At 43.4% G+C, this 15334-nt stretch overlaps 1 protein-coding gene across 2 annotated transcripts in view; it reads left to right on the forward strand.

The window, feature by feature from the left end:
* Positions 1–2862: 2862 nt before the first annotated feature.
* RNASEH2B (ribonuclease H2 subunit B) overlaps positions 2863–15334 on the forward strand; it is a 59914-nt gene continuing 47442 nt past the window's right edge. The window contains exons 1-2 of one of the 2 annotated variants that reach the window (XM_034758529.1): positions 2863–3071; positions 14599–14670. In XM_034758529.1, the coding sequence (XP_034614420.1) occupies positions 2957–3071; positions 14599–14670 (187 nt within the window). In that variant the 5' untranslated portion in view covers positions 2863–2956. The remainder of the gene's footprint in view (positions 3072–14598; positions 14671–15334) is intronic. The other variant, XM_034758528.1, reaches the window with a different exon arrangement.

The raw sequence follows: 15334 nt of genomic DNA on the forward strand, positions 1-15334 counted from the left end.
CAGACTGCCACTGCAGCCCTTGTATAACCACCCTCCCCCATCACCATGTTCCATAGCCTCCTCACCCAGATGTGTAAGAACGCGGGGGGGAGGCTCCGTGCACCCTCCCATTCCACCCCAGTGGATAGCCCAAGCAAAAGGCTGTCATTATTTTAACCTTTTTTTAGTGGCCTTTTCCTTCCCTCCGATCCTCCTCCCAAACCCACCTGGGCTACCTTGTCAGTTCTCTCCCTCTTTTTATAATCAATTAATAAAGAATACATGATTTTTAAACGATAGTGACTTTATTTCCTTCGAAAGCAAGCTGTGATTGAAGGGGAGGGTGGGTTGCTTACAGAGAATGAGTCAATAAAGGGGACGGGTTTTCATCAAGGAGAAACAAACAGATCTTTCACATGGTAGCCTGGCCAGTCATGAAATTGGTTTTCAAAGCTTCTCTGATGCACCGCGCTTCCTGGGGTGCTCTTCTAATTGCCCTGGTGTCTGGCTGCGCGTAATCAGCAGCCATGCGATTTGCCTCAACCTCCCACCCCCTCATAAAGGTCTCCCCCTTACTTTCACAGAGATTGTGGAGCACACAACAAGCAGAAATAACAATGGGGATATTGGTTTGGCTGTGGTCTGAGCAAGTCAGTAATGTGCGCCAGCGACCTTTTAAACGGCCAAATACACATTCTACCACCGTTCTGCACTTGCTCAGCCTGTAGTTGAACAGCTCCTGACTACTGTCCAGGCTGCCTGTGTATGGCTTCATGAGCCATGGCATTAAGGGGTAGTCTGGGTCCAAGGATAACTATAGGCATTTCAACATCCCCAACGGTTATTTTCTGATCCAGGAAGTAAGTCCCTTGCTGCAGCCGTTTAAAGAGAGTAGTGTTCCTGAAGACGCGAGCGTCATGAACCCTTCCCGGCCAGCCCACGTTGATGTTGGTGAAACATCCCTTGTGATCCACCAGGGCTTGCAGCACCATTGAAAAGTACCCCTTGCGGTTTATGTACTGGGTACCCTGGTGCTCCAGTGCAAAGATAGGGATATGGGTTCCATCAATCGCCCCACCGCAGTTAGGGAATTCCATTGCAGCAAAGCCATCCACTATGACCTGCACATTTCCCAGAGTCACTACCTTTCGTAACAGCAGCTCAGTGATTGCTTTGGCTACTTGCATGACAGCAGCCCTCACAGTAGATTTGCCCACTCCAAATTGATTCCCGACTGACCGGTAGCTGTCTGGCGTTGCAAGCTTCCACAGGGCTATCGCCACTCGCTTCTCAACTGTAAGGGCTGCTCTCATCTTGGTATTCCTGCGCTTCAGGGCAGGGGAGAGCAAGTCACAAAGTTCCATGAAAGTGCCTCGTTTTTCTGGTCCTAGTTCAGCATAAACTGCACGATAATGCGCGAGGTGTTTACAATGTTCATGACTGCTGTCTTGAACTGAGCGGGCTCCATGCTTGCCGTGGTATGGCGTCTGCAGTGTTCACCCAGGAAAAAAGGCGCAAAACAGTTGTCTGCCATTACTTTCATGGAGGGAGGGGTGAGGCTGTACCCAGAACCCACCTGCGACAATGTTTTTTGCCCCATCAGGCACTGGGATCTCAACCCAGAATTCCAATGGGCGGGGGAGACTGTGGGAACTATGGGATAGCTATAGGATAACTACCCACAGTGCAACACTCCGGAAATCGATGCTTCCCCTGGTACATGGACGCACACCGCCGAATTAATGTGCTTAGTGTGGCCGCATACATTCGACTGTATACAATCTGTTTCCAAAATTCGAATTCTGTAAATTCGGATTAATCCCGTAGTGTAGACATACTCATAGATGTTCTGGCAGAGATTACAAACACAGCCAGCTCCAGAGGATTTTATAATCACGGCAAACACAAACATTGGGATTTATAAACTCTGCTGGTGAATTTTGCAAATCCGGTAGCATGGGTAGTTTGTAAGGTCCTAAAAAGAATAACCGTGGAACCATATCAGGCCATCACTTACTAAGCAGAACTTTCCAGTGATTTCTGCTTTACAGCAGATGCCATAATATGGTTCTTGGCTTTTCCTATGTCCCTATCCCTCTTTAGATCAAAAAAAAAAAAATCAAGGAAAATTAAAATGAACGTAGGTTAACATAATTTTAAGGGTATAAATGTATATAGCCAAACATCAGGGAATTATTTTCTGTGACATGAACGTAGCCATGTCCTGGCCTTTGCTCGTCCTGTGCTGCTGCTGTTTGGGTTTTTTTATAACGTTGTATGATGGCAAACATCGTGCGCTGCGCTGCTCTTTAATGCCCGCCTTAACAGATGCTATTAACAGTGGTGTGGAGCGGCTCTTCGGGGCCGGGATCGTCTTCGTGTTGAGTCTGGGCAGCACAATGCGGCCCCGCTCCAGGACCGCAATACCCGGCACAAGTCCTGGGCACGGCTGAATGCGAGATGCGGAGACGCTCGGCGCTCCCATGCCCAGGCTCTGGCGGGTGTGACTCTAACGCTCTAGGAGTTTCGGGCTGTTCCTCCCCTGGGGCTGGGGGGGGTGAGGGAGGGGGGGGCCGTGGGGGGGGCGGGCTTAGGGGACGTCAGTCCGTCCCTCAGCTGAAGACGGAGCACGGCAGCGCCTCACACCGGGTGAAGGGCTCAGGGGGGAGGGGAATCAGCCCCGCCGCACAGAGGGAGCGAGCGCGAGGCGCCGGAGTGTGTCCGGCCCCGCCTCCCCCCTCGGGCTCGTACCATTTGGCGGCGCTGGTGCGGGGGTGCGCGGCAAACCCCAGTCAGGGGTGCCCTGGCTGCCGCGCGAGCGACTGGGCTCCCCCGTGACCCCCGCGCGCAGATCGTGCGGCCCCCGCCTCCCCCCGGGCTCTCGGCCCTCGCTGGGCCCAGGGCGGCACTGGCGGGAGGGCGCTGTGCGCGCGGCTCCCCCGCTCCGCGCGCCCGCCCCGGCCCCGCCGTTATTCGGATGCGGAGGCCGAGACGGGCAGCGCCGAGAGCGCGGGGGTCTCGGACCATGCTGGGTAGCGGGCGGCGCCGCCCGGCGGACTCGCACGCCGACCAGTGGGTGCTGGTTGCACCAGGTAACCCCCCCTCCCCCGGGCCCCGCGGAGAGCTGGAGCCCCGGCGCCCCGTCTCCCCACCAGCGCCCCCGGGGGAGATTGGATCTCCCTCAGCGCCCCATGTCCCATCCCCCACTAGCGCCCCAGGGGAGACTGGAGCCCTGTGACCCATCTCGGCCAGGAGGGGCACGACTTCAGTGCAGTGAGATTTGATCCCCTGGTCCACTCAGGCTCCCCTTGTTGTGCCCCGTCCAGTCCCAGGGAGCAGGACCCAGCGGGGGTTGAGGGGCTACTCATTGTAGAAGGTTAAATTCTTTGCAGCTGTATTACAGTTAAGGGGGCAGCTGCAGGGGGTGTATTAAGGCAGGATGTGACGATCTATATCTGCTGCCCCTTCCCTCTCACCAGTGAGCTAGATGCATCTCAAAGGCTACTGATGTTGCAGAAGGAGAGAGAGCTCTTCCCTTATCAAGTACACCTCTACCCCAATATAACGCTGTCCTCGGGAGCCAAAAAATCTTACCGCGTTATAGGTGAAACCGCGTTATATCGAACTTGCTTTGATCTGCCAGAGCTTGCAGCCCCGCCCCCCTGGAGCGCTGCTTTACCGTGTTATATCCGAATTCGTCTTATATTGTGTCGCGTTATATAGGGGTAGAGGTGTACTTAGATTTCCTTGGCTGATTTGCACCCTAGTCAAGACCTCTTTGTATATCCAGCCAACGCCTGTCTTGCTAAGTAGCTGGATCATCTACCAGAGTTGCCTGTGTGTCACCTTAAGCAAAGTCTTACAGAGTTCACCATTCTGCTTCTCAGTCTTGACTCAGTATTTTCCTACATCACTGGGATATCACAGGGTTTAACTCATTAGAATTAGTAAATTGCTGTGAGATCCTTGGAGAGAAGGTGCTCTACAAGTGCAAAATATTATTTCTAGAGTACTCCCACAGGTACTTGATCTCACCTGTTTTTGACAATCTTTAGTGAAGGAGCCTCACCTACTTCACAGTTTATTCTGTCTTCTGTTTTCTAAAGGGAATAGCATAGAGACATAAACATCAGCTTTGAAACACTTAGACCCCTCTGAAACACGAAGTTCTAAACCTGATCAGGGATCTACTCAACCCTTCATCCTTGTAGAATAAACAAACAGAATTCCCTGTATCTGATGGAAGAATGTTTCAGATGAGGGCCTTAAAAACTGAAATCCTCTCTGGCCTGTATTTCCCTCCACTCCACAACTGTCATTCAGTGTGTTTTGTAAATGTAAAATTATATTACTGCTAATTTTTTGCAGTGTCTGTATTAAAAATATCATCTGATTCTTACCTTCAGTAATCTCCAAACAAAAAATTGGTTAATTTTTAAATGAAGGTGGCCGAGTGAGAGAGAATGTGCACAAATTGTAGAAAACTGAGAAAAGATGCATTTCTCAATCCTATTTTCTTCTGGATTTGCTGATTCCTCCCTGGCTCCATTCTTAGCTTTTCTGTTCCACACTCTTGGATCTGACATGCAGAGAGTACAAGATGCTGCTGCTGATAGTAATAATAACTAGGGCTGTCAGTTAATCACAGTTAACTCATGCGATTAACTCAAAAAAATTAATCACAGTTCAAAAAATTTGTCACAATTAATTACACTTATAACAATAGAATACCAATTGAAATTTACTAAATATTTTTGGATGTTTTTCTACATTTTAAATATTGATTTCAGTTACAACACAGAATACAGCGTGCACAGTGCTTACTTTATATTATTATTTCTGATTACAAATATATGCACTGTAAAAATGATAAAACAAATAGTATATATCAGTTCATGTCATACAAGTACTAAAGTGCAATCTCTTTATCCTGAAAGTGTAGCTTACAAATGCAGATTTTTTTTTTTTTTGGTTACATAACAACACTCAAAAACAAAACTGTGTAAAACTTTAGAGCCCACTCAGTCCTACTTCTTATTCTGCCGATCGCCAAGACAGACAAGTTTGTTTACATTGACAGGAGATACTGCTGCCTGCTTCTTATTTACGATGTCACCTGAAAGTGAGAACGGGCGTTCACATGGCATTTTTGTAGCCAGCGTTGCAAGGTATTTACATGCCAGATATGCTAAACATTCGTATGCCCCTTCCATGCTTTGGCCACCATTTCAGAGGACTTGCCGATGATGCTCATTAAAAAAATAATGCTTCAATTAAATTTGTGACTGTACTCCTTGGGGGGAGAATTGTATATCTCCTATTCTGTTTTACTTGCATTCTGCACTCTTTACATTTACTTGCACTCTGATGCAGAAACTACAGAACCCAAACCACCAAAAAAGAAAATCAACCTTCTACTGGTGGCATCTGACTCAGATGAAGAAAATGAACATGTCGGTCCGCACTGCTTTGGATTGTTATCAAGCAGAACCCATCATCAGCATGGAACCATGTCCTCTGGAATCGTGGTTGAAGCATGAAGGGACATATGAATTTTTAGCACATCTGGGATGTAAATATCTTGCAACGCTGGCTACAACAGTGCCATGTGAACGCTTGTTCTCACTTTCGGGTGACATTGTAAACAAGAAGCAGGCAGCATTATCTCCTGCAAATTGTAACCAACTTTGTTTGTCTGAGTGATTGGCTGACCAAGAAGTAGGACTGAGTGGACTTGTAGACTCTAAAGTTTACATTTGTTTTATTTTTGAATGCAGTTCTTTTTTTTTTTTTTTTTTTTTACATAATTCTACATTGTAAGTTCAACTTTCATGGTGGGGAGATTGTACTGCAGTACTTGTGTGGGGTGAATTGAAGGATACTGTTTCTTCTGTTTTTTGCGGTGCAAATATTTGTAATAAAAAATGTAAAGTGAGCACTGTGCGCTTTGTGTTCTGTGTTGTAATTGAGGTTCATATATTTGAAAATGTGGTAAACATCCAAAAATATTTAAAATAAATTATATTCTATTGTTGTTTAACAGTGCAATTAATCACGATTAATTTTTTTAATCACTTTGACAGCCCTAATAATAACTACTAGCTCTTATATCATGCATTTCATCTGCAGATCTCAAAGCAATTTACAAGGGATGTCAGTATCATTCTCCTCATTTTACAGCTGGGAAAACTGAGGTACAGTGCGAGGTGAAGTGAGGTCACCTACCAGGCTAGTGGCAGAACCAGGAATAGAACCCAGAATTCCTGAATTCCAGTATAGGATGGGGATCCACTTCTTACTTTGACATCTATGCAAACTTCAGTTTAGGGTTAAGTACTGCATTCAAACAGTTGGCTTTGCCCACAAATGCCTCTGTCCTATTAATTTTAACACACTTAACTTTATGCATGTGAGCAGTTAGTTCTGTGCAAAATGTTAATCTCTAACATCAGCATTTTCAGGATTGGAGCCAGAGCTTGTAACTTCCATGAACTCAAACAGGTTTCCTTACAGAGGTTATGTGTACACTGGGGGGCTTTACTGGTATAGTATAGGTATAATATACCAGCAGAGTGCTCGTGGTGTGGGAACAGCTGCACTGGCAAAGCTGCCAACTTTGCCAGCACAGCTCCAGCAAAGTTTATAAAGTTCATCAAATGTATAGGAAAGTTTATTAAATTCAGTAGAACCTGAAAGCACATATTGAGTTTCAAAAGTCCACAGCAAATAGCTCCAAGGTTTTACTGCTGACATAATCAGAAATAGTCCTAGGTCTAATTGGTCTAATAGTTGAGGTCTAATTGAAGACCATTGAATATAATAAATTTAATGTGTTTTTGATAAATGATAAATTACAGAAAGTTGAATATCCCTTTTTGAAGTCCCATATTTCAGAAGTGTTTTGTCAGAATTTCTGAAAAATTCACTTAAGGCTATACTTGCAAAATTTGACTTTGCTTTCCAAATTTCCAACAGAATAGTCTGTTTTTTGAGGAAGTTAAATTCTTGCAACTCCTTTGTGGGGTAGATAAGTAACAAGTTTCTGATTTTATGCAGGGAAACTTATGGAGAGAAAAGATTTGTTTTACTGTTACAACAAGAAGCACAAAAGAGCTATTTGTTACTTTTTCTTCTTGGAAAGTAGGTACATCCAAAGGATCCAATCCTACAAACACTAAGTCAGACCTATAGCTGCTCACTATAATCTTAACATTAGAATAGCTCACATGGGTGTTGATATCATGTACCACCCTATATATTCAGTAGCTTTATTTTCACCTGGACATGAATGGTTCGTCTTGCTTTGATTGTGCCTTTTTTTAACGTTAATGGAGATGATGGGCTAATTCTGCAAAGAAGCAGATGTCTTGGAATCAATCCAGACAGAGAAGGGAAACTGAAATTAAGGGACTTGTCAGCAAGTATTCAGAAATGAAACTGAAGCGCTACTTAAATCATGTGTATCTTGATATCCATCAAGCCCCAAGCAGCATGGCAGCAGCTTGTTATACTGAAAACTGTGTGAAATAGAGTGCTACAAAGTTAGGGCCTGACCCTGCAAACACTTAACCACACACACAACTTTTCTCATGTGACTAGTCCCATTGTACTGAGAATTAGTATTGTATTAATGTCACAGAGACCATTGATCAGCCCTCGCGTGATTTTTAGTTGCTAATGGCAGATTGGATTGAAAACAGCTAGAAATAAAAAGCTCTGTTATTCCCTTATCCATCTCCTGACTCACCATTAAGACTGATAAAACAACAAGGAGTCCTTGTGGCACCTTAGAGACTAACATTTATTTGGGCATAAGCTTTCATGGACTAGAACCCACTTCATCAGATGCAACCATTCAGACTGATAGTAAATCTTAATCTGAAACTTTTGCACTTCAATTAATGGTGACATGCTTTCCCTCAACTGATCACTGTGATGCAGCATTGGAAAGGGCAAGATACTGTCAGTACTTGCAACAGAAATCAGTGGAATGCCAAATAGTTAAATTGGAAGGCTGAGCGGTGCAATTTCTAAGTCGTCAGTTGAACTAATCACATGAGCAAAGAAAAAGCCTGTTTTCATTGTTTAATAATGAAAGGAACAGCAATGTTATGGCTTTACTTTTTCATCTGCAGGATACTTGGCATGTTTTCTGAGCAAATGTTGCTTACCAGATTACACTGCTCTACAGCCAAAATGCTTCTGAAATAAATGTAGTCAAACTTTACTAATTCTGGGTCACTGAGAACGAAAATGATGCTTAAAATTGTTGATTGGCTCTAGTTTTCAAGATATGCTATTGGGTCAGTATATACAACCCTTGACTTGGGAATGGCGGAGGAAAAGTGAGTTATAAAGGGAAGGGATCTCAATTTAAACCAGAAATGACTAAAATACGTCTTTGACTGGATCTATGAATAAATCTGTGACTGGGTTTGGACAGTACTTGCTTTTTAGGCAAAACAATGAATGATGCAATCTGAAGCTGGTATTGCGTCATACATGATATGAATTGCATCATGTTATTCCTAGAAGTCATGGATGATGCAATCATAACGAAGCTTACATCCCTGTGCTGAACAAATTGCCCTATATCAGCTCTAGAAATCATACAGTGTCGTGCTCTCTTATTTGTCAGTGTTTAATTTTGCAAAGGGACACATTTCTGTTTAGCCAAAGTGAGCAGAGATGCCTCGTACTTGTGTGAACAGTGCAGATAACTTCTGCTATGTTTGTGGTGAAGTGACTTTTGCATCACAAAAGCGCAGTATAAGCACTATGGTTAAGAAAGCCTACCATCTTTATTTTGGCTGCAAAATTGGAGATCAGGACAAGAGGAGGGCCCCACACATATGCTGCAACACTTGTGCAACAAATCTTCGCCAGTGGTTGAACAGGAAAAGGAAATCTATGCCTTTTGCAGTGCCAATGATATGGAGAGAGCCAACGGATCATACCAGCAATTGTTACTTCTGCATGGAGCCTCCAGTTGGAAAAGGTGTGTCAAAGAAGAAAACGTGGACTGTGCATTATCCAAACATTCCATCAGCTATACCAGTACCCCACGGAGAAGGACTGACGGTTCCTGATGCACCAGAATCATTCTCACTTGAGTCAGACGAGGAAGAGGATGAAACTTCTGGTCCTGAACCATCAATGTCACAGGACCCACATTTTCTCCTATCCTCCTCCTCTGAACCACACCTCATAACACAAAGTGAACTGAATGACCTTGTCAGGGATTTGGAACTACCCAAGAGTAAGGCAGAGCTGTTGGGCTCCAGACTACAGCAGTGGAATCTCCTGGCAGGTGATGTTAGGGTTTCCATGTTCCGTGACCGTCCAAAGAATCTTGACCCATTCTTCTTCATGAAAGGTGATCTTGTAGCCTGCAACAACATCGATGGTGTGATGGCAGCCCTCACCATCGGTCACGATCCAGATGAGTGGAGACTGTTCATTGATTCATCGAAGACAAGACTTAAAGTTGTTTTACTGCATAATGGCAATGTTTTGCCATCAATTCCAGTTGGTCATGCAGTCCATATGAAGGAAACCTATGACAACATGAAACAACTTTTGAGGTGCATAAACTATGACCAACATCAGTGGCAGCTTTGTGGTGATTTGAAGGTTGTTGCTGTCTTGCTTGGTCTGCAGACTGGATACACAAAGTACTGCTGTTTTCTCTGCGAATGGGATATTGGTGCAAGAGATTCCCACTACATCAAGAAAGATTGGCCACTCTGACAGTCATTGGAGCCTGGGAGGAAAAGTGTTCAGCATCCACCACTTGTTGAATCAGGGAAGATTTTGTTACCACCCTTACACATCAAGCTGGGTCTGATGAAGAACTTTGTCAAGGCCATTGACAAAACACAAGCAGCTTTCAAGTACCTCCGCGGAAAATTTCCAAGGTTAAGTGAAGCTAAGATAAAGGAAGGTGTCTTTGTTGGTCCTCAGAGTCGTGAACTTCTTCCAGATGATGCATTTGACCATGCACTGCGTGGCAAGGAAAAGACGGCATGGAAAGCCTTCCAGTTAGTGGCAATACATTTTCTCGGAAACAACAAGGCAGACAACTACAGGTTGTTGGTGGAAAACCTCCTGAAGGCATACAAAAGCCTTGGTTGCAACATGTCACTAAAGATACATTTTTTGCACTCTTATCTAGATTTTTTTCCACCAAACTGCGGAGCAGTGAGCGACGACACGGTGAGCGATTTCACCAGGACATTGCAACAATGGAGAAACGCTATCAGGGCATATGGAGCCCATCAATGCTTGCAGACTATTGCTGGACAATGACCAGAGATGCTCCATTTAATGAATACAAGAGACAAGGCAAGAAACGCTGAGTAGACACTGAATAGGACTAAACTATGTACATAATAGTTTTTTGCCTTTTGTTTCATAATAAATTTTATTTATATAACCCTTTTGCTGATTTTTAAAGTGTTACATAAACAGGAGAGGTGAAATATTATCATGTAAAGCAACCATAAACACATGAAAAGACCTAGGTTTACAATTTATGATTAAAACTCTACTAGCTACACAATATACATAGACATAAAATGTAAAAACTTAAATATCTTAGAAACAGTAGCTAATCAGTTGTTTTCATTGTCATATTTGAATTCAGCACATTAAAATACATAATAAATAGCACATTTTATCTCTGAAGCAGACGACTTCTCAAAAATTGTAGACATGTCCATCTCAAAGTATTTTTTTAAAACTGTTTGATGTTACTTGATGAATACTGCATAGATTATTGTAGACTATATTTTAAATAATATATACCAAAACCAATTTTAGAGAGACAAGGTGGATGAGGAATATTCTTTTATTGAACCAATAAAAAAAAGCTCAAAAGCTTGTCTCTCTCACCAGTAGAAGTTGGTCCAATAAGACAGTGGTTCTCAACCTAGGGTATGTGTATCCCTGGGGGTACACAGAGGTCTTCCAGGGGGTACATCAACTTATCTAGATATTTGCCTAGTTTTACAACAGGCTACATAAAAAGCACTAGCGAAGTCAGTACCAACTAAAATTTCATACAGACAATGACTTGTTTATACTGCTATATATACTATACACTGAAATGTAAGTACAATATTTGTATTCCAGTTGATTTACAATTATACGGTAAAAATGAGAAAGTACGCAATTTTTCAGTAACAGTGTGCTGTGACACATGTATTTATGTCTGATTTTGTAAGCAAGTAGTTTTTAAGAGAGGTGAAACTTGGGGGTACGCAAGACAAATCAGACTTCTGAAAGGGGTACAATAGTCTGGAAAGGTTGAGAGCCACTGCAATAAGTGATATGACCAAATCCACCTTGTCTCTCTAATATCCTGGGACTAACACAGCTACAACAATACTGCATAAAACCAGTTTTGACATTTATTTAAACAGCCCCATAAAGACATTGTGTTTACCTCTTAATTACACTGGTCTACAATTTTTGAGAAGTCAAAAATGCTGGCATATGATGGCATATATAACATTGGTGGACGTGCAGGTGATCCACAAACCTGGAAATCCTGGACGCCCCATCATCTCGGGCATTGGCACTCTCACTGAAGGACTGTCTGGATATGTGGACTCCCTACTCAGACCCTACGCCACCAGCACTCCCAGCTATCTCCGTGACACCACAGATTTCCTGAGAAAACTACAATGCATTGGTGACCTCCCAGAAAACACCATCCTAGCCACCATGGATGTAAAGGCTCTCTACACAAACATCCCACATACAGATGGAATACAAGCTGTCAGGAACAGTATCCCTGATGATGACACAGCACAACTTATTGCTGAGCTCTGTGACTTTATCCTCACGCACAATTATTTCAAATTTGGTGACAATATATACCTCCAGACCAGTGGCACTGCTATGGGCACCCGCATGGCCCCACAATATGCCAACATTTTTATGGCTGACCTGGAACAACGCTTCCTCAGCTCTCGTCCACTCATGCCCCTTCTCTACCTACGCTATATTGATGACATCTTCATCATCTGGACCCATGGGAAGGAGGCCCTGGAAGAATTCCACCATGCTTTCAACAGCTTCCACCCTACCATCAACCTCAGCCTGGACCAATCTACACGGGAGGTCCACTTCCTGGACACCACCATACAAATAAGCGATGGCCACATTAACACCACCCTATACCGAAAACCCACCGACCGCTACGCCTACCTTCATGCCTCCGGCTTCCACCCCGTTCCCACCACACGATCCATCATCTACAGCCAAGCACTGAGGTACAATCGCATCTGCTCCAACCCCTCAGACAGAGACCAACACCTACAAGATCTTCACCAAGCATTCTCAAAACTACGATACCCACACAAGGAAATAAAGAAACAAATCAACAGAGCCAGACGTGTACCCAGAAGCCTCCTGCTACAAGACAGGCCCAGAAGAGAAACCAACAGAACTCCACTGGCCATCACCTACAGTCCTCAGCTTAAACCTCTCCAACGCATCATCAGTGATCTACAACCCATCCTGGACAATGATCCCTCACTTTCACAGACCTTGGGAGGCAGGCCAGTCCTCGCCCACAGACAACCTGCCAACCTTAAGCATATTCTCACCAGCAACCACGCACCGCACCATAACAACTCTAACTCAGGAACCAACCCATGCAACAAACCTCGATGCCAACTCTGCCCACATATCTACACCAGCAACACCATCACTGGACCTAACCAGATCAGCTACAACATCACCGGCTCATTCACCTGCACGTCCACCAATGTTATATATGCCATCATATGCCAGCAATGCCCCTCTGCTATGTACATTGGCCAAACTGGACAGTCACTACGCAAGAGGATAAATGGACACAAGTCAGATATCAGGAATGGCAATATACAAAAACCTGTAGGAGAACACTTCAACCTCCCTGGCCACACAATAGCAGATGTAAAGGTTGCCATCTTACAGCAAAAAAAACTTCAGGACCAGACTCCAAAGAGAAACTGCTGAGCTCCAGTTCATTTGCAAATTTGACACCATCAGATCAGGATTAAACAAAGACTGTGAATGGCTATCCAACTACAGAAACAGTTTCTCCTCCCTTGGTGTTCACACCTCAACTGCTAGCAGAGCACCTCACCCTCCCTGATTGAACTAACCTCGTTATCTCCACACTGATATATACCTACCTCTAGAGATTTCCATTACTTGCATCTGAAGAAGTGAGGTTCTTACCCACGAAAGCTTATGCTCCCAATACTTCTGTTAGTCTCAAAGGTGCCACAGGACCCTCTGTTACCTGTGATATGATGCCTATAACTTAAATCAGCCTCTATATCAGATAACTGGAGGGTAGCTAATGGAACACCAGGCCTGAATCTCTACACAACAATTAAACAGCCCTTTAATCCAAGCCCCGTGAGCCTGAGTCAGCTGGTACCGGCCAGCTGTGGATTTTTAATGGTAGTGTAGGCATACTCAAAGGGTAGGAATAAATGGAGAGAGGTAAATAGGAGGGTCCCCAAAGGATCTGTGCTGAGACCAGTACTGTTCAACATACTTATAAATGATCTGGGAAAGGGGGTAAATGGTGAGGTGGCAAAATTTGCCGATGATACAAAATTACTTAAGATCGTTAAGTCCAAATCTGACTGTGAAGAGTTACAAAGGGATCTCACAGAACTGTATGACTGTGACAAAATGGCAAATGAAATGCAGTGTTGGTGAGGGGGGAGGGATAGCTCAGTGGTTTGAGCATTGGACCGCTAAACCCAGGGTTGTGAGTTCAATCCTTGAGGGGACCACTTGGGGATCTGGGCCAAAATCAGTACTTGGTCCTGCTAGTGAAGGCATGGGGCTGGACTCAATGACTTTTCAAGGTCCCTTCCAGTTCTAAGAGATGGGATATCTCCATTAATTATTTATTTAAAGTACTGCATTTTTGAAAACATAATTCCAACTATACATACAAAACAATGATGTCTAAATGAGTTGTTACCGCATAAGAAAGAGATTGTGGTGGCACTATGGCTAGTTCTCTGAAAACATCCACTGAGTGTGCAGCAGCAGTCCAAAAAAACCCCCCAAAACAAAAAGCTAACATAATGTTAGGAACCATTAGGAAAGGGATAGAAAACAAAACTGAAAATATCATAACGCCACTGTATAAATCCATGAACACCCACACCTTCAGTACTACGTGCAGTTTTGGTCACCCCATCTCAAAAAGTGATATATTAGAAATATATTCGGATATATTAGCATATATAAGATATATTAGGGATGCAACCCCACTCTCTGGGTGTCCCTAAACCTCCAATTTCCAAAAGGTGGGAGTGGATGACAGGGGGGATGGATGATTGGAAATTGCCCTGTTCTGTCCATTTTCTCTGAAGCACTGGCACTTGCCACTGTCCTAAGACAGGATACTGGGCTAGGTGGCCATTGTTCTTGTCCAGGATGGCCATTCTTGTGTTCTGATGTAATGGACATACTCTGTGGCTTTCGGGGGGAAATTACTAGTATCTGAAAGGTAAATTCAATTAATACAGACAAGTATGTTGGTGAAGTATGATGGGGTGGGAAAGATCTCTCAATTTATAATTTTATAATTCTTTTCAGAGCCTGTTACTGATCTTCCTATGAAACCTGATGGTGGACCTTTATTTACAAGACTGCGTAATCCAAGTACAGGCAAGTTTGCAACAGTTAAGGACACTGTTAATATTATGGTTAATTCTCTCCTTATCTCTACCAGAGGATTAATATTTTGCAAACTGAAATGATGATAGTGTTAATCTCATGTGCCAGAGATTTTGCTGAGGATGCCATGTAGTTAATTCAGTTCAAACGTTTAGGCTGTATTTTATAATTTTAATTGGTGGAACTGTTCATCAGAAATATTGGCAGCACAAAAAAGTGGTATATTTCAAATGAATCTTTTAAATGCATTAGTTTTTTGGGGATCCACAGGCCTTTCTTATAAATCCAAATTTAGATTCTTCCGCTAGTCACCTTATGCTATAAAATAAACATTCAGTTAGGAGAGGCTTTTATTACACTTGCCAAACTTTTGAGCCTTTTCATTTTTAACTACAATTTTCTTTTTACTTAGTCCAAAGTGTGGTATCTCTTTTCTTGTCGGTAGATGATGATTTACCTTTAATTAGAAACATATTGGAAAAATAAATAATGTAGAAAATTTAATGAACCTCCCTCCAATCTCCAAAACAATCATTTTCTTCTTTGATTGTATAGCTAGAGTATCTTAAAGCTGCCTTTGTCTAAGACTTTCTTTTCATTAAAGTATACAGTATTAAACCCTGTTTAGTTTATTTAAACAGAAAATCTTCACATT

The sequence above is a fragment of the Trachemys scripta genome, chromosome 1 (genome assembly GCF_013100865.1).
Source record: "Trachemys scripta elegans isolate TJP31775 chromosome 1, CAS_Tse_1.0, whole genome shotgun sequence".
NCBI lineage: Eukaryota > Metazoa > Chordata > Testudines > Emydidae > Trachemys > Trachemys scripta.